This window comes from Mytilus trossulus, chromosome 13, assembly GCF_036588685.1.
Source record: "Mytilus trossulus isolate FHL-02 chromosome 13, PNRI_Mtr1.1.1.hap1, whole genome shotgun sequence".
In the NCBI taxonomy this organism is placed as follows: domain Eukaryota; kingdom Metazoa; phylum Mollusca; class Bivalvia; order Mytilida; family Mytilidae; genus Mytilus; species Mytilus trossulus.
Window position 1 is genome coordinate 3,175,590 of NC_086385.1, and position 20,816 is coordinate 3,196,405.

Here is a 20,816-nt window from a genome sequence, read left to right on the forward strand (position 1 = left end):
TGTAGACATAGCTGCTTGTTTTTATAATAATTAATAAAATTGAGAATGGAAATGGGGAATGTGTCAAAGAGACAACAACCCGACCAAAATAAAAAAACAACAGCAGAAGGTCACCAACAGGTCTTCAATGTAGCGATGTTAAAAGCTGTATCCCTATTTTTGACATTAATATATCATATCTAGGTTGGTTGTTTTACTCATACAAAGCTCATACATTGTTATCAAAAATGAATTTCTATGCGACTGTCATACAGGTGAGAGGTTTAGCAAGCTTTAAAACACGATTTCAGCCACTTTTTTTTTACATGAGGATATGCTTGAATCAGAACTATGACAGTTGTTTTCAATTCATGTGATGTGTTTCCGATTTTGATTTTGCGTTTTGATAAGTGACTTTCAATTTTTTTTATTTTTAGTTATACTACTTTTTTTTTCAAACCAAATGAAAAATATTAAATATCAATTCGAAATTGCATAAATACTCTTTAAATACAAGCAAGAATCAAACAGCTTCTTAATTCTTTAAATTCATTCCGTGAAAGTTACCTACAATGAAATATTATCTGTAAATGGGGTCACACCTGTACATATTTAAACGAAGTCAAATACAACAATATATGCAAGCGAAAGACACCAAAGGTATATTCAAACATAAGTGAACAACTCTATCACAAAAAAGAAAAAAAAAATATCAAAGGCATACATCTATAATACACATAATACAACATGGAAACCTATTAACTAAGCAATACAAACCCAAACTAAACAAAAAGGGTGATCCCAGGTACTCATGAAGGATAACAAGATCCTCTTCAAAAAGGGTGATCCCAGGTACTCATGAAGGATAACAAGATCCTCTTCAAAAAGGGTGATCCCAGGTACTCATGAAGGATAACAAGATCCTCTTCAAAAAGGGTGATCCCAGGTACTCATGAAGGATAACAAGATCCTCTTCAAAAAGGGTGATCCCAGGTACTCATGAAGGATAACAAGATCCTCTTCAAAAAGGGTGATCCCAGGTACTCATGAAGGATAACAAGATCCTATTCAAAAAGGGTGATCCCAGGTACTCATGAAGGATAACAAGATCCTCTTCAAAAAGGGTGATCCCAGGTACTCATGAAGGATAACCAGATCCTCTTCAAAAAGTGGCACCCGTGGTGTTCATCATGTAAGACATTGATAACGCATCCAACAAAAATTATATCTTAATTAGTTTAGTTTAGTTTAGTTTAAACATATTTATTTATAGTGGATTGGGAAACAAGTTTTGCAACTTATATTAATCCCTTTCCACTTTGCTATCTTAATATTATTATTGCAAACACAATAAAATTGTTCATGGAAGATGCGTGTCAACCTTACCCGATTCTACAAAAACAAGCTTCAAAGACATGGAAACATATGAATTGAATGGTAATATATCTATAATAGCCAACTGAATCACTTACTTCATTTGACTGTACAACAGACAATTCTTGCAACCAACAGCGAATTCCTCTGCAAATACTGGACAAAACAAACAAAACCAAACCACATATTCTGTCTTGTTAACCGATCAGAGAATGCTCAATTTGGTTATGTTATTAATTCATGTATTTTATTAATTACTGAATACTTTACAGATATCAAATTTCAATGTAAATGGACATTTAATATATTTTACTTCATATGAAGGGACGCAACTGTTTTTAAACCTGAGATAAAACAATAACTAATTTGGCTTATTTCCCTTGTCGCGATCTTGATCTTTTTGAATCTAATTTGGCAGATGGCGCTGTTCCTCTACTTTCAGTTCGCTGTTTTTTCTCGTCTTTTTTACTCCGCCTTGTGTTTGATCTGACTCGTCTGCTGTTTGGTCGAGACCCTGATCCACCAGATCCCTTCGTAGATATTCGTGCTACAACAAAATTATTATTAATATAACACATTAAAAGACAAAACAGGGGTATCATGAGCTCAGTAGTATGTACCTCAGTACTGACATAATTCATTACAAACCTTTTTAAATTGTCCGTTGATGAATTTTAAACGTTTTAGTAAACTAACGTTTCAACACCCTCAAATATAAAAAAAAAAAGAAGATGTGGTATGATTGCTAATGAGACAACTATCCACAAAACAAGGTTAATATAAGATGAATTTGGATTTTTTTATGTACTTTTTTTTTATCATATAGCTCTTTAAATATTTCGGTCTTTATACCTTCCTCAGTTTTTAAATATTTAGCTTTGAGCGTTCGCGATGAAGTAAATCCAGAGCATTAGTTTTCATCTAAAAGGCCGCGGGGATTGTTTTCTCTCAGTATAGAATAATTCTACATATATTTATATATATTTATATATATATAGTACTTACTGCGGAATTCGTCTGAAATGTATTCGTCGTTTAACAGTGGAACGTAAATTTCACCATGTGAATCCTTCTCTAAAATTCAAAAACACATGCAAAATAAAGTCAACAGTAGGATACCGCTGTTTTGAATTCATTAAAAGATTGGGAAAAGAACTAATCCGGGTTACAAACTAACACTGAGGGAAACACATCAAATATTTGTGAACTACGACACAACAGAAACACAACATTATAATGTGACACATACAGAAACGAACTATAATATATCAATGGCCATTTTCTGAACTTGGTAGACATTTTAAGAAAAACAGGCATTTTAAGAAAAACAACATCATACAAGAAACAAAGCGAGCAATCTAGGGAGAAATTATATTCGAGCTGATGAAACCTGCACAAAATGATTCGCGGTAGTTGATCGGTTGTCTGATTAAGTTCGCGTAAATGTTAAATTGACACAAAAATTGATCTTGATTCAGTGTTACATGATGTTGCTGTTTGATATTTTTGCGTCTCAGGTCCTGTCAACATGGTCAATGATGATCTATAAAAATATTACGCAGTAATATTCAAGGAAAACAAATTGACGAAAAATGTCAACAACGTGTATTCTCAGATTAATGTTTCAATCTACTCATCATACAGTTATAAATTTGAATCTGAAATCTCTGTGGTATCATTAGCAGATTTAATATAACAAGACATGATTAAGAGTCATAAAAATTGAAACGTTTGTGAGAAATCAAACATCAACTTCAATGTACGGGGAAATCATCAGCGGTACAATAATAAAACATAACATAAAAATGTGAAATCTAAACGCTTAAGCGTTTTTGTTAAAAGCGTTTTTTTCTCTCAAATATTTAATCAATCGAGCATCAATATGATGATTATGTAATTACAAATGAAGTTTTTTCGTAAATGCGTTTATTTGTATATCCGTTGTCTGTGTTTTGTTGATGTATTGTCTTTTTGCATTTTTATTCAATAGTTTCTGTTCGTCTATGCGTGGGTTTACGTGTAAACTGTTAACGTATAATCTGTCTAGACGGAAAACAAATCAGTTAAGTAAACCAATCGAATTACCATTCGTCTAATGTGTCTGAGCTTTTAATTTTGCCATTTGATAGAGAACTTGCAGTTTTGAATTTCTCTTCAAGTTCTTTATTTTTGTAATATTACTTTTTTTGTACGGAAAACCTACAAGGGGTAAACTTCTAATCAGTCTAGACAGAAAACAAGTCGTTTAAACATTTCAATCTAGGGATACTTCTGATAAGTCACAGAAGAGCTGGAATGGAAAAAAACATATCAAGGGAGGTAACTGTTTATGGGAAAACGAAATGAGGTATGTATCTTTCGGCAATCCTCGGTAGAGTCCGCTACTCTCATCCAAGGGTACGGAATCGGCCGATTTGAGACGAATGAGGTTGGTACTTTATCAAAGAATAAGTTATATACATACTTTCTACACGTAGTAATACTAATGATTCTCTGTCCGTCAACATTTCACTGGCATATCTGTTTGGACATTCTCGTAAAAACTTTATATTGCCACTTTCATCTGATAGTTCGACTGAAATAAAACAGTTCTTAATAAACCTTAAGATGTTACTATATTCAGAAAGTGCGACTGACATAAAATCGGTATACTACCACTTTCGTCTAATTTCTGTCATGTATGATTTTCCACTGAATCACAAGGTTCAGTCAGCTATAAAACAAAGTTTAACCCACCATTTTCTTCGGAAAATTTATGAACCTAGTCGTGAATATAAACATTTGATTTTCCTACGTTACGTTACTTAAACATGTCTAACATTTCCCTTGGAGTTCGGTAATCTTGTTATACCATTTTTATGTTGAGTTTGCAATTAATCGATTAAGGCTCACAATACTTTAGATATTTGTATAAAACATTTCGTAGAGGAGTGTTAATCTCAGCGTTCAGGTTACCAGTTATTAAATTGGCCAGCTGAAACTATCACAGTTGACATCATTGGGTTAAGACTTCAAGTCGTCAATGATGTTGTACTGCAACACGTGTTTGTAAGTGGACATTTTAGTCGCAATTGGTGTGATAAATGCATAGAGGATGATATAATTTACAGAAAATAAAGTAGAAAACTAATTTAGATTGCATTGATTGATGATGAGGAATATTCCCTAACATTATGCACGATACTGAAATATGTGTAGACAAAGTAAAGTTTAAGATGGTGTATTTTCTTTCTGAGTTTAATCTTTTCCAACCAGTCAATTATCCATCAACCAACCAAAAACGTTGGTCTAAACTTTCCCTAGACCAATCAGACAAGTCGTACTATACTCACCCTCATCATTACATTTACATCGACGTTGAATACATCTGAGCAAGTTAAATGTTCTGCAGTTTGGATTGAAAATATCTTCTTGTGAATCTAAAAAAAACAAATGAACTATCATTTTTGAATTCGATATAAAAAGCTGACTTTAACCACCGAACAAATACAAATGTAAACAAGAGACAGAACGAGTACAGAGAAAGTGTGGGGATACATTAGTGAAAGAAGATTATCTAGCTAATTCTCCTTAAGGCTATAGGGTAATACTGTATTCATATACCAAATGTAAATGGCGCTATATACCGTTAGTTCAGTATCAATTTTGTATAACTTCTTAATCAATTGTTCGGTTGATTTCATAATATTAGAGATATCACTCTCAATTAACAGTATGCACAGCAATTCATTGCCAATATTACCATAAGCTTTTGTATGACCACGAAAGGTCATTATTTTCAAACTTTGTATTTAGAATAATAACAATACAATGATAAAACAAAATCCGGTCAACACGACAAATTTAATGCTCAGACGTCAAACTTGTAGCTGTGAGACTGTAAGTACAGAAACAGGCATTTGGTTGTACAAGTGAGACTGTCAGTACAGAAACAGGCATTTGGTTGTACAAGTGAGACTGTCAGTATAGAAACAGGCATTTGGTTGTACAAGTGAGACTGTAAGTACAGAAACAGGCATTTGGTTGTACAAGTGAGACTGTAAGTACAGAAACAGGCATTTGGTTGTACAAGTGAGACTGTAAGTACAGAAACAGGCATTTGGTTGTACAAGTGAGACTGTAAGTATAGAAACAGGCATTTGGTTGTACAAGTGAGACTAAGTATAGAAACAGGCATTTGGTTGTACAAGTGAGACTGTAAGTATAGAAACAGGCATTTGGTTGTACAAGTGAGACTGTAAGTATAGAAACAGGCATTTGGTTGTACAAGTGAGACTGTAATTATAGAAACAGGCATTTGGTTGTACAAGTGAGACTGTAAATACAGAAACAGGCATTTGGTTCTACAAGTGAGACTGTAAGTACAGAAACAGGCATTTGGTTCTACAAGTGAGACTGTAAGTATAGAAACAGGCATTTGGTTGTACAAGTGAGACTGTAAGAACAGAAACAGGCCTTTGGTTGTACAAGTGAGACTGTAAGAACAGAAACAGGCATTTGGTTGTACAAGTGAGACTGTAAGTACAGAAACAGGCATTTGGTTGTACAAGTGAGACTGTAAGTATAGAAACAGGCATTTGGTTGTACAAGTGAGACTGTAAGAACAGAAACAGGCCTTTGGTTGTACAAGTGAGACTGTAAGAACAGAAACAGGCATTTGGTTGTACAAGTGAGACTGTAAGTACAGAAACAGGCATTTGGTTGTACAAGTGAGACTGTAAGTACAGAAACAGGCATTTGGTTGTACAAGTGTTTATCAAATAACGTATTGTTCTTTTTAAAACAATCGGAAGGTACCAATATCTTGTTGATGGATATTTCGTATCAACTTCACAAAAAATACACGATGGTCTTGCAGTATAGATTCTGGGTACTGACGTTGTTTTTCGTCCTTATAACGTGTTATCGTAATCTTTAATTTATTTGTCTAGATGAATTAACTGTTTAGTCTGTTTTGTTGATATCAATTTGACATGACTCTGTACTTATACATCCCGGCCGCTATTTTGTTATTGTGAAATAGTAAAAATCTTATCTTTATTTTTGATAATGGGCTTTGTCTATATGCCTTTTTGTAAGTCTTTCTAACATATTTGTTTTGTTTTTATAGTGATAAAAATTAAAACACAAACTTGACTACCGTGCCCCTATTTTCGACTATTATGTCTTTTGTTTTGTTCACACATGTAGGGTCAATATAATGGAATTTGATGCGACTGTCTTTCAAGTGACAGGTTTAGCAAGCTATAAAACCAGTTTTATTCCATCATTTTCTACCTAAGAAAATGCCTGTGCCAAGTCAGGAATATGACAGTTGTTATCCATTCGTTTGATGTGATTGAGCTTTTAATTTTGCCATCCAATTATCATCGTCGGGACTTTCCTTTTTGAATTTTCCTCGGATTCAGTATTATTGAGATTTTACTTTTTACTCCAGAGTATATTATTTTTTCGACAGGTTACCTAGTACATGGTTGAAATTCTGCATGGTATTCGGCCAAGTAGGAGCAAACATAAAGAAGTTAATCAAGCTAAAGATCAGTGCAATTGAAAGGGGGGACTAATTAATTGCTTTCAGATGATTTGTTCTGTATAGAAAACGAAGAACAATTACTTTTTCTTGAACAGGCTTACAAAAAAAATATTGCAAGTTTTATTGTACTTTTTTTAGTTGCTCATACTTGACCAAGTACCAGAAAGTCCTACCACTACATACATGTATAGAGTCCTACCACTACATACATGTATAGAGTCCTACCACTACATACATGTATAGAGTCCTACCACTACATACATGTATAGAGTCCTACCACTACATACATGTATAGAGTCCTACCACTACATACATGTATAGAGTCCTACCACTACATACATGTATAGAGTCCTACCACTACATACATGTATAGAGTCCTACCACTACATACATGTATAGAGTCCTACCACTACATACATGTATAGAGTCCTACCACTACATACATGTATAGAGTCCTACCACTACATACATGTATAGAGTCCTACCACTACATACATGTATAGAGTCCTACCACTACATACATGTATAGATTGTCTGTCGAAATAAAGTCCTACCACTACATACATGTATAGAGTCCTACCACTACATACATGTATAGAGTCCTACCACTACATACATGTATAGAGTCCTACCACTACATACATGTATAGAGTCCTACCACTACATACAGGTATAGAGTCCTACCACTACATACATGTATAAAGTCCTACCACTACATACATGTATAGAGTCCTACCACTACATACATGTATAGATTGTCTGTCGAAATAAAGTCCTACCACTACATACATGTATAGAGTCCTACCACTACATACATGTATAGAGTCCTACCACTACATACATGTATAGAGTCCTACCACTACATACATGTATAGAGTCCTACCACTACATACATGTATAGAGTCCTACCACTACATACATGTATAGAGTCCTACCACTACATACATGTATAGAGTCCTACCACTACATACATGTATAGAGTCCTACCACTACATACATGTATAGAGTCCTACCACTACATACATGTATAGAGTCCTACCACTACATACATGTATAGATTGTCTGTCGAAATAAAGTCCTACCACTACATACATGTATAGAGTCCTACCACTACATACATGTATAGATTGTCTGTCGAAATAAAGTCCTACCACTACATACATGTATAGAGTCCTACCACTACATACATGTATAGAGTCCTACCACTACAAACATGTATAGAGTCCTACCACTACATACATGTATAGAGTCCTACCACTACATACATGTATAGAGTCCTACCACTACATACATGTATAGAGTCCTACCACTACATACATGTATAGAGTCCTACCACTACATACATGTATAGATTGTGTCCTACCACTACATACATGTATAGAGTCCTACCACTACATACATGTATAGAGTCCTACCACTACATACATGTATAGAGTCCTACCACTACATACATGTATAGAGTCCTACCACTACATACATGTATAGATTGTCTGTCGAAATAAAGTCCTACCACTACATACATGTATAGAGTCCTACCACTACATACATGTATAGATTGTCTGTCGAAATAAAGTCCTACCACTACATACATGTATAGAGTCCTACCACTACATACATGTATAGAGTCCTACCACTACATACATGTATAGAGTCCTACCACTACATACATGTATAGAGTCCTACCACTACATACATGTATAGAGTCCTACCACTACATACATGTATAGAGTCCTACCACTACATACATGTATAGAGTCCTACCACTACATACATGTATAGAGTCCTACCACTACATACATGTATAGATTGTCTGTCGAAATAAAGTCCTACCACTACATACATGTATAGAGTCCTACCACTACATACATGTATAGATTGTCTGTCGAAATAAAGTCCTACCACTACATACATGTATAGAGTCCTACCACTACATACATGTATAGAGTCCTACCACTACAAACATGTATAGAGTCCTACCACTACATACATGTATAGAGTCCTACCACTACATACATGTATAGAGTCCTACCACTACATACATGTATAGAGTCCTACCACTACATACATGTATAGAGTCCTACCACTACATACATGTATAGATTGTGTCCTACCACTACATACATGTATAGAGTCCTACCACTACATACATGTATAGAGTCCTACCACTACATACATGTATAGAGTCCTACCACTACATACATGTATAGAGTCCTACCACTACATACATGTATAGATTGTCTGTCGAAATAAAGTCCTACCACTACATACATGTATAGAGTCCTACCACTACATACATGTATAGATTGTCTGTCGAAATAAAGTCCTACCACTACATACATGTATAGAGTCCTACCACTACATACATGTATAGAGTCCTACCACTACATACATGTATAGAGTCCTACCACTACATACATGTATAGAGTCCTACCACTACATACATGTATAGAGTCCTACCACTACATACATGTATAGAGTCCTACCACTACATACATGTATAGAGTCCTACCACTACATACATGTATAGAGTCCTACCACTACATACATGTATAGATTGTCTGTCGAAATAAAGTCCTACCACTACATACATGTATAGAGTCCTACCACTACATACATGTATAGATTGTCTGTCGAAATAAAGTCCTACCACTACATACATGTATAGAGTCCTACCACTACATACATGTATAGAGTCCTACCACTACATACATGTATAGAGTCCTACCACTACATACATGTATAGAGTCCTACCACTACATACATGTATAGAGTCCTACCACTCCATACATGTATAGAGTCCTACCACTACATACATGTATAGATTGTCTGTCGAAATAAAGTCCTACCACTACATACATGTATAGAGTCCTACCACTACATACATGTATAGATTGTCTGTCGAAATAAAGTCCTACCACTACATACATGTATAGAGTCCTACCACTACATACATGTATAGATTGTCTGTCGAAATAAAGTCCTACCACTACATACATGTATAGAGTCCTACCACTACATACATGTATAGAGTCCTACCACTACATACATGTATAGAGTCCTACCACTACATACATGTATAGAGTCCTACCACTACATACATGTATAGATTGTCTGTCAAATAAAGTCCTACCACTACATACATGTATAGAGTCCTACCACTACATACATGTATAGAGTCCTACCACTACATACATGTATAGAGTCCTACCACTACATACATGTATAGAGTCCTACCACTACATACATGTATAGATTGTCTGTCGAAATAAAGTCCTACCACTACATACATGTATAGAGTCCTACCACTACATACATGTATAGAGTCCTACCACTACATACATGTATAGAGTCCTACCACGACATACATGTATAGAGTCCTACCACGACATACATGTATAGAGTCCTACCACGACATACATGTATAGAGTCCTACCACTACATACATGTATAGAGTCCTACCACTACATACATGTATAGAGTCCTACCACTTCATACATGTATAGATTGTCTGTCGAAATAAAGTCCTACCACTACATACATGTATAGAGTCCTACCACTACATACATGTATAGAGTCCTACCACTACATACATGTATAGAGTCCTACCACTACATACATGTATAGATTGTCTGTCGAAATAAAGTCCTACCACGACATACATGTATAGAGTCCTACCACGACATACATGTATAGAGTCCTACCACGACATACATGTATAGAGTCCTACCACGACATACATGTATAGAGTCCTACCACGACATACATGTATAGAGTCCTACCACGACATACATGTATAGAGTCCTACCACGACATACATGTATAGAGTCCTACCACGACATACATGTATAGAGTCCTACCACGACATACATGTATAGAGTCCTACCACGACATACATGTATAGAGTCCTACCACGACATACATGTATAGAGTCCTACCACTACATACATGTATAGAGTCCTACCACTACATACATGTATAGAGTCCTACCACTACATACATGTATAGAGTCCTACCACTACATACATGTATAGATTGTGTCCTACCACTACATACATGTATAGAGTCCTACCACTACATACATGTATAGAGTCCTACCACTACATACATGTATAGAGTCCTACCACTACATACATGTATAGAGTCCTACCACTACATACATGTATAGATTGTGTCCTACCACTACATACATGTATAGATTGTGTCCTACCACTACATACATGTATAGAGTCCTACCACTACATACATGTATAGATTGTGTCCTACCACTACATACATGTATAGAGTCCTACCACTACATACATGTATAGATTGTGTCCTACCACTACATACATGTATAGAGTCCTACCACTACATACATGTATAGAGTCCTACCACTACATACATGTATAGATTGTGTCCTACCACTACATACATGTATAGAGTCCTACCACTACATACATGTATAGATTGTCTGTCGAAATGTTCGTGGAGAAAAAAGTCGGTTATAGTATAAAACAGCCTGATCGATCTTTGTAGAACCCCTAAGGCAAACAAACATGCATATTTTATTTTCCTGTTTTAAGACATAACCGTTACATCTATCAGTGTAAATAGTCGTACAAACAATCTTTTGATCTTTATCGAATGACAAATCCGTTTGGAATGTCTCTTGAATCATTGATAGTACAAACAATCTATTGATCTTTATCGAATGACAAATCCGTTTGGAATTTCTCTTGAATTATTGATCTTTATCGATTGACAAATCCGTTTGGAATGTCTCTTGAATTATTGATAAGTCTTTGTAAGAATAAGTATAGGATTATTTTCAATACTTATTGTCAATCATTTAAACGTTCTGAGGATTAAGATTTTTTTATCTGTCAGTCATTTATGTTTGGTTTATTGATAACCAGATCAAAACAGTAGGGATCATCACAACCAATCACAGTATTGACAAATATATCTGCGGGTCTACATGTCCGCCGTTTTATTATTATTTACCTTATTTCTCTATTATATAGTTACTGTCTTTATTGTCCTTTGCATATAATTTAACATCCCATTACCTCTATAACTTTTTTACTAGCCATTTTTTCTGTATTCTTTATTTATTATTTTTTGCCCTCCATTCTGCGGGTTACCCCTCCCAAAACTCACACCCTTACTATATTCCATTATTCTCTATAACTTGTTGTTCTGTATTCATTCTTTATTTATTATTTGTTGCCATCACGGCATTATGCGTGTTACCCCCTCCCAAACCCCATCCCCTTGACTATATCCCATTATTCTCTTTTCTGTAAACCTCATTCAGACCCTCGTATATCCTTATCAATTATAGTACAAATTGCTTACTGTCTAGGGGAATTCGATTTTAGTAACTATTCGTAAAATTTTGAAACTATTCATTCTTAAACAAAAAATATGTTATCACTAGGAATGTGTGTCTATTTATGATAAAACCTCTCATCCATTTTTTTTAAAATTCTAATACATTCAAAATATGTACGATTTTTTTAAAATTTCTATGATTCTGTGCACATAACTACACTTGAACTTTACAAATTACAAATACACCAATGACTGTACATTTTCTGATTAAAAAATACAAAAAGACACAAAAAAAAGAGAGCCAATGTACATGTTAACTTCACTTAAACATATTTGATTGAGTCACATGAACCATTGCTTTACATCTTTAACAAACGAAGGATATCGTGAGGTCGAGTTAATATTTTTTATCCGATGACTAATTCACAACGTTTATCTATATGTTTTGTATAAATGATGATAGTAACTGCAGATTGTGTCCTGCAATCAGCAACAATTGTACAAATAAGGTGCATAAATAAATTTTGCTTTTATATATACATGTAAAGTCTCCTGTACATGTTTAAGGATATTTTTTTTGGCGTATTAGTTCATTTTGGGGGTCCTCTTCCAGGTCCGCGTTTACACTGACAAAGGCTTAGATTATAAAAAAACTAAAGTTTCAAGTGTTGGGTGTCGCTTTCAGGATAAAAAAAAAACAATATATAAACGTTGTTGAAAAAACATCAAATGTATTTGTACTCGCTACGAAACAGGAGAAAAGGTCGGCGAGAATCGCTTTTCGTCCTTTTTCTAAACTGAGCTCTTACAATTTTTTTTCCGACAGTGTACTGATATTTTGTATATGTATTGCCAGAGACATATGGTACATGCATGTTAAATGTGTCTGGTATTGATTAACATTAAGAGGAAAACATATATTAAGAAAATATTTTGAAAGAATTACATGTATAGAAAAGACAAAATATATTATCGAGATTAAATTATGCTTTACTTATAAGTTCGACAATAAGGATGATAACATATTTCACCTTAATTCTCTTCAAACTGTTCAAACTTTTCTTGTTTCCATAAGAAAGTAGTTATTAATACGATTTAATTTCCCTTTAGACTCATAAAAAAGGAAATGATTTAACTTTCCACACACAATTAACATGGTAAAAATATTTATCCCAATGCGAATTCATAGTCAACCTCAATACAGATCTCTTACCCCAATACACATCTTATACCCCAATACACATATTTTACCTCCATATTTCACAGTAATAAAAGCCATTGTCTTAAACCCGATTGATCAATCATTGATTACTTATATATCACAAATGCCTCCTTTTAAATCTACTAATAATTTTATATCAACGTACATTGTAATATACCATAGAAGAACGATTTCTTATATTATATTTATAATTTAACTTTTAATCCTACCATTACATGGGTAAGGGTATTATATTATTTAAACCATGCTTTATAATTGTACAGATATAATCCCAGAACAATGGTGTTAACACTATGACTTGTTCCTTATATATATAAATAATATACCCAGCTTTGGAGTTCGTTTAACATAAACATTATTAATTTTAAATACAATTAAGACTAAAATTGCGCTCATCACTTTTGCGTTCGTTTTCAGTTTTCGTTTACGAATTTTATGAACTGTCTCAATATTCTCGTTAAGTGTACTTTATATGCCACAATAAGGTGTCTTAAATAGCGGATAATTTGGTATTGGTTTTCCTCATTGTTGAAGGCCATATGATGACGAATATTGTCCGTTACATCCACATCATTTAGACTAAGATTTATAGATGTCTTATTGGCTGTCAAAATACCTTTTTTTCTTTTTTTCAAAACATACAATCATCCGGAACATACATGAAATAGTTGTCACTGGTAACCAGCAGTAAACCAAAACATACAACAATGCCAGTAATGCAGTTAATCGTTCTGAATTTGGTCTAGTGCATGCACAACAGTTTTTATATCCATACGACCACAATGTTTCTGCACTTGATGTACGTGTAATACTTTCTACAATACTAGTAGACGTTTAGTGAATATATTTAAGATAAAATAAGATAAGATACATTGTATTTCCAATAGAGAACCCATTAAAGGTATAGTCAGTACATTGATTTTCAAAGTTGTTCTTATCTCCATAAGAAAGTAGTTCTTAATGCGATTTACCATTAGATTAACAAAAAAGAAATGATTTAACTTCCCACACAAAAGGAACATGTTAAAAACATATCCATACGAATGCAAATGCACCATAAACCCAAATATGATAAATAATTATTAAATATAAAACTCCCTAGGCATGCACAAGACCGAATTCTAAAACACAAACTCAGATTTTGCATAAATTTGGAATTGAAACACAACAGAAAAAATATCTTATATATCTTTTTTCAACAAGGTATATACTGTCTAACGAGTGGACATCAGAAATATCAAAACGATTTCAAGAAACTATGTCAAACACATCAATATAACTTTCCTGAAATTCGAAATCAGTAAAGCCATTTAAAGTTTACATGTGATAAACTATGTGCAGTTCCTGGTAAATAAAAAAAAGTGCAACCAAATATTCAGAAAGACAACCTTGTATAGATGAGACTTATTTGAAAAGTCCTGGATCCGCTTATGCAGATAACAAGAAAGTGTACGTCCGTTCTCGCCAACCCTTGAAACCAGGTGAGCCAATAAGTACACTTGCACTGATGACATTGGTTTTATTTCTTAGTTTTACTATTTTCACACTGGATTACTCATTACTATCATTATTGATGATTTCCCCATTGATTGATTGACAAATTCTCGGAATGTTACAACTATTCGAGGGTCTGGATGGTGTTTACAGAATACAGAATAAATGATCAAAAGTGCAGAATAAAGACCAAAAACATTAAATGAATACAGAAAAATCGACCAAAAAAACTTATGAACAAAGAATATTGGAGCGCTAAAGTATAAAGAATAGAGAACGATGGAGTATTATAGATATCAAAGATAGATACTTTATTCACTAAAAACTTTACACAGAAACACACAAATTGAATATAAATACAAATACAATAGTAAAGGCAAACAAATGCAGTACGATATTCTAAAATGAAGTATAAAATTATGATGGCATAATATATATTAGACCGTTGGTTTTCCCGTTTTAATGGTTTTACACTAGTAATTTTGGTTCCCTTTATAGCTTGTTGTTCGGTGTGAGCCAAGGCTCCGTGTTGAAGGCCGTACTTTGACCTATATATAATGGTTTACTTTTATAAATTGGTATTTGGATGGAGAGTTGTCTCATTGGCACTCACACCACATCTTCCTACATCTATAAACAATATAAAGAAAAGAGAAAAATGGACAAACGATAAAAAGAATAGAGAAAAATAGACAAACAATTTAAAGAATAGAGAAAGATGGACTTATATAAAGAATAGAGAAGGATGGACAAATTATATAAAGAAAAGAGAAAAATGGACAATTAGTATAAAGAAAAGAGAAAAATGGACAAATTATATAAAGAAAAGAGAAAAATGGACAAACACTATAAATACATGTATAAATCAAGCTGGAGTGCTAAAGTATAAAGTAGATAGAACAATTGGACAAAAAAATAAAGAATAGAGAAAATTACCAAATTAAAGTTTTATAGAATAAAGAAATGAAGGACCTCTCATCCAGACCCCCATGTATGACATATATCAATTGGCCTTGGATATACTTATATATATAAAAACGAACCGGTAACATATTGTTTGTACTTGTCACTCTTTTATTTTCCTTGATTAGCCACAACAATGATATATTTACATGTTTATTGTTCAATGACAACTTCCTAAAAATAAACAAATATGTAGGACAACTTCCTCGCAGGTAAAAGGTGATTTTAGAGAAATTTACTACAAGTGATTAGTCTCTGTGACCTTGGTTCAGTACTTTACACAAGACCTCCGTATTTCTTGTTAAGAATCCTGATTTCATTTCGAAGATATCGTTGATTGATAGTTTTTGAAAACCGAGGTCTTGGAAAAGATCGCGAGGCAAAATAAGTCAAAATGAACGTTTCTGCTTCTACCCTGTCTAACATTTCTAAAGGAGCCAAGATTGGTTGGATTCGTTGTTCAGAACGAAGCAAAGCCCGACTCATTGCATCGAACTTGTTCAAAAACGACATATGCAGAACTCATTTACACGCAATCGTTCTAAATATGCATGTAATATTTGTTGCTGGACATTAAACAGCGACCAACCATTACAATCTATTCATCTTCTTATTTGTCGTATGAATGATGGCGTCTTGCTGAATGTCAGGCTTCGAGAGGTTCAGCGCTATGAATCGAAGTCAGGTTCAATTCAAAATTTTCTACGTACATGTAAGAAAATGCCTGCACCAAGTTAGGATATGACATTTTTTTCACATTCGTTTGATGTGTTTGAGCTTTTGATTTTGCAATTTGAAATCTAGAAAATGACTATGAGGGTCGGTTGAAAACAAAAATATACGACAAAAGAGATGATTTCAGCTTCCCAATTGTGACCTTTACAATTTTAAACCAAGAGTTTTATATGGTAGAGTTAAAATCATCACTTTGTAAAATTTACTGGTGCAATCACGAGTTGGTTGACCGTTATGGAATACCCGTTTTATATATATGATATTGGATATGTTCTTTATGTCGTTACTACAATCCCATCCCCATTATCGAATGTGAACTACCGAATTAGACTATGTATCGGCTTTGTAATAACATGAGCAACACAACAGATGCTATATGTGGAGCAGGATCTGCTAATCCTTCCGGAACACATAAATCCCAAATTTTTGATGAGGTTTGTGTTGTTGTTGATCCCCTATTTGTGACATTTTGTTCAAACATCATTGCCAATATAATGGAATTCGGTGTAAATGTCGTACAAGTGAGAGGTTAAGCGCTATAAAACCATGTTCAATCCACCATTTTCTAAAAAATGCCTGTACCAAGTCAGGAATCCGACAGTTTGTTGCCCATTGGTTTGATGTGTTTTATCATTTGAATTTTCCATTTGATTAGGAACTTTCCGTTTTGAATCTTTCTCGGAGTTCAGTATTTTTGTGATTTTACTTTCTTTTTCAAATATTACAAATACATGTCAAGGAAAGAGATATCAATTCCTGTTTACCGTGTGTGTTATATAACTGACTTAGTGCTCTGCCCCCAAAGTAAAGGGCGGGAATTGTAGAACCCTTCATAATAATTGTCTAAAAATTAAATTTTTAACGCTTAAGGTAGTAACAATTTTAGAATCAATAACCACAACAAAACATTTGACTCATATCTGACCCTTGATAACAATGTTTCTACTCTCACTGTATGTGAGAGTTCACTTATTGCACTCTCATTTCATTTGTCTTTGTCAGATGAAGACACAGACAATACATAAATCGTATAATCTTAACTGGTGGAAATTGAATACGATTATTTTTATCATTACGTTAGTCATAAAGCAAAATTGTAATAGTTGCTTAATTTTAGATGCACTTTGCGAAGACAAATCGACATCGTTTGTTATGATTCAAATGAGATTAGTACACATGTCAAAGAGATCATAGCCAGGGGAAAGAAGTATCTATGTCCCTTATGAATGAAAATTGTTTCTTTAGCTGTCAGTACCCCTTTTTAAATTTTAACCCCGTCATTGCCCCTTTTAAAGAAAATCCTGGTACCGTCACAGGTAGAAATACTGTTTTTTGTTTCTTTGTTGTTCATTTATTTCTCTGGTGTTTTGTTCCTCTGTTGCATGTTTTGATTCTCTGTTATTTCATTTTCCGTGTGGTTTTGTTTTTCTGTTGTTGTTTTTTTGTTTTTCTGCTGTTCAGTTTGTTTTATACTATGCCTCTGTTGTTGATTTTGTTGATTTTGTTTTTTTTACTGATGTGATGAAATGTCTTACTGCTTTTCGATTTTTCTTTTTTGTTATTCCCGCTATTTGTTTGAATAAACTCATCATAGATACCAGGAATAAATTTTGTTATATACGCCAGACGCGCGTTTCGTCTACAAAAACTCATCGAATCCACCAAAGAGTTAAAAAGGCCACATAAAGTGCGACCAATTTCATTATGGCATACACTGTTCAATTTAATCCATATTTAAACTTCTGGGTTGAAAAGATTCTTTTTTTTTTATTTGCACGCTTTTGTCTCGCATTTAATCATTTATTGCAGATTGGTTTATTTAAATTCAACATTTCAAGTTTTATTTTCTCGAAAAAAATAGTCGTTAACTTGAAGATATTACTCAGAAAATAGGACGTGCCGTCATTTCTATATGACATTACATGGTAAACGGGTTCAATGTTCGACAGAAAATTTGTAATGAAATGTAACATTGACAACATCCAAAAAAAAACCCACTCTAATAATGTCATCATATCATACCTATTACTGTAAGACAAATAATTGCATGTTTATTGTATGTGTTTGCTCTACATATAACATAGCCGTTCGCTCATGTATCGTGTTTGCTTGGCGAAGCGGATAACATTATATATGCTTGAAATTATACAATTATACAGACACTAGAGTCGGGGAAGGTGTAGTGCCATGAGTACCAGGGTGCCTCGAACATACAAGCGTTTTAACAAAGATTATCCAGGAAGCCAAAGAGAACAAAAGCGTTTCACTTTCGTGTGGTTAGACCTAGCAAGCGCTTAAGGAAGTAAACCACATAAGCTAGTAGATTTAACCTTGAAGATATATCAAATACTAGTACCTGGCAATATTAGGGAAATGCTTCAGCACTGTTTCAATAACTTTGTAATGAGGTTAACAGTTTTAGACTATACAACAGCGTGGAAAAGGCTAGAAGTGGAAATCGTTACAGGAAATACCTAATCAGTAGTTCTATATTCAGCAGAAATGAATCTTCCAGTAAAATCAGCAGAAAAGATGAACAAGAAGACCTGCAATGTCATCTAGGTTCAGTCAGCGACCAACAAGATCATTCATGTATGACATGACAATAACAGCAAAGTCAGTCCAGGAATGTAAGTGGATGTTACAAGATCTGGGCACAGAAGAAATTTAGCCCTCGAAGTCAAGGAATCTTATATTTAAGAAAGAAAAGGTGCAGAATAGGAAGATCAGAATTTGAGGAGATATCATTCCAACAATCATGGACAAACCAGTTTGAAGCTTTGTCAAGTGCTTTAGAGACTCCTTAAACGACAGATAAAGTGTAGATGAGAGAGGATATCACAGACAGGAAAGTGGTTGGTCATTATTGACAAGTCAAGTTCAAGTACAAGGAGTGGTGATATCAACATGGAATATTTCCAAGGATAACATGGCCTCTGTTGATGTACGAAGTACCTCTAGAGGATGTTCAACAGACACTTACACGAATGGTTTGTGGTTCCAAAGAGTTTAAGCAGCATTGGTTTGTACAGCACCAGTTCAAAACTACCACTATCTTCTATCATAGAGGAGTTTAAAGTTCTAAAAACCAGACAAGTCATGAAGTTAATAGACAGTTAAGATGACAAGGTAAAAATAAAATTGTTGATGTCAGAACAGGAAGGAAATTGGTGGTCAAGATCGCTTCTGAAGATGCAGAGAGCCAATTAAAACATGGAGACCTAGTGGGAGTAGCAACATCAGGAAGTTTTGGTTTTGGCAACATTCAGCAACCCTATGGCAGTCAGCAGATGCAAGACATAGATGGGAACTTGTTTAGCAAGGATTTCGTCGTGGGGAACAGAAAGACAGACAAGTAAGAGCCGTCAGTATAAAACAACAAGGGCGATATATGAAATTGGAGATGACGAGACTAAGAAAGATCAGTTGGCATGAGATGTGGAGAATAGACGGACAAAAAATAAGTTTTCTACTTAGATCAGTATACGACATACTATCAACAATGTGGAAACTAACAATGTGGAAACTGATTGAAGACCCTAGCTGTAAAGTGTGCGGTGGGCCAGATACTCTAGAATATGTCTTGTCGTCTTGCAGCACAGCTCTGAAGGATGGCAGATATACATGGCACCATGACCAAGTCCTGCGAGAGATAGGCAGCAGTGTTGGACACACATGAAAGAAAGACGACTATGATAGAGACAGAACCAAATATAAAAAGAAGATGTGGTATGATCGCCAATGAGACAACTCTCCACGAGTGACCACAGAAAATAATAACTATAGGTAACTGTACGGCCATAACGCATAGTCAGCTATAAAAGACCCCGAAATGGCAATGTAAAAAAACGAACGGCCTAATTTAATGTACAAAAAATTAACCAAAAACAAATATGTAACACATAAACAAACGACAAGCACTTAATTACAGGCTCCTGATTTGGGACAGGCACATACATACAGAATATGGCGGGATTAAACATGTTAAAACCTCCCCTAACCTAGGATAGTGGTGTTACAGTACAGCATAAGAACGAACTATAAAAATCAGTTGAAAAAGGCTTAACTCCTCAAAAGTTCATTAACTTCATCTAAGGAGGCGGAGAGTCATCCAAATAACAAACAGCAAAACCAGTGGTATCATAGCAACAGCAAATGAATAGGGGATGCAGGCAAACGATTGAGGGGGGAGACCACCTTCGA

General features: G+C 34.4%; 1 protein-coding gene across 1 annotated transcript; it reads right to left on the minus strand.

The window, feature by feature from the left end:
- Window positions 1-1,589: 1,589 nt before the first annotated feature.
- On the minus strand, window positions 1,590-13,584 carry LOC134694805 (uncharacterized protein CXorf65 homolog). The gene is made up of 5 exons (XM_063555868.1): window positions 13,451-13,584; window positions 4,686-4,772; window positions 3,818-3,928; window positions 2,359-2,427; window positions 1,590-1,900 (listed from the first exon to the last, which is right to left on the minus strand). Exons 1-5 carry the CDS (start codon window positions 13,476-13,478, stop codon window positions 1,725-1,727), a joined length of 471 nt encoding a protein of 156 aa, XP_063411938.1. The 5' UTR covers window positions 13,479-13,584; the 3' UTR covers window positions 1,590-1,724.
- Window positions 13,585-20,816: the final 7,232 nt, after the last annotated feature.

Coding starts and splice junctions, on each gene's coding strand:
- LOC134694805 (XM_063555868.1), bottom strand. CDS start 13,478: ATGGCTTTTATTACTGTGAAATATGGAG. Junction 3,929..4,685: donor ATGTAAATGTAATGATGAGG/GTGAGTATAGTA, acceptor GTTTTATTTCAG/TCGAACTATCAGATGAAAGT. Junction 2,428..3,817: donor AGTATTACTACGTGTAGAAA/GTATGTATATAA, acceptor TTTGAATTTTAG/AGAAGGATTCACATGGTGAA.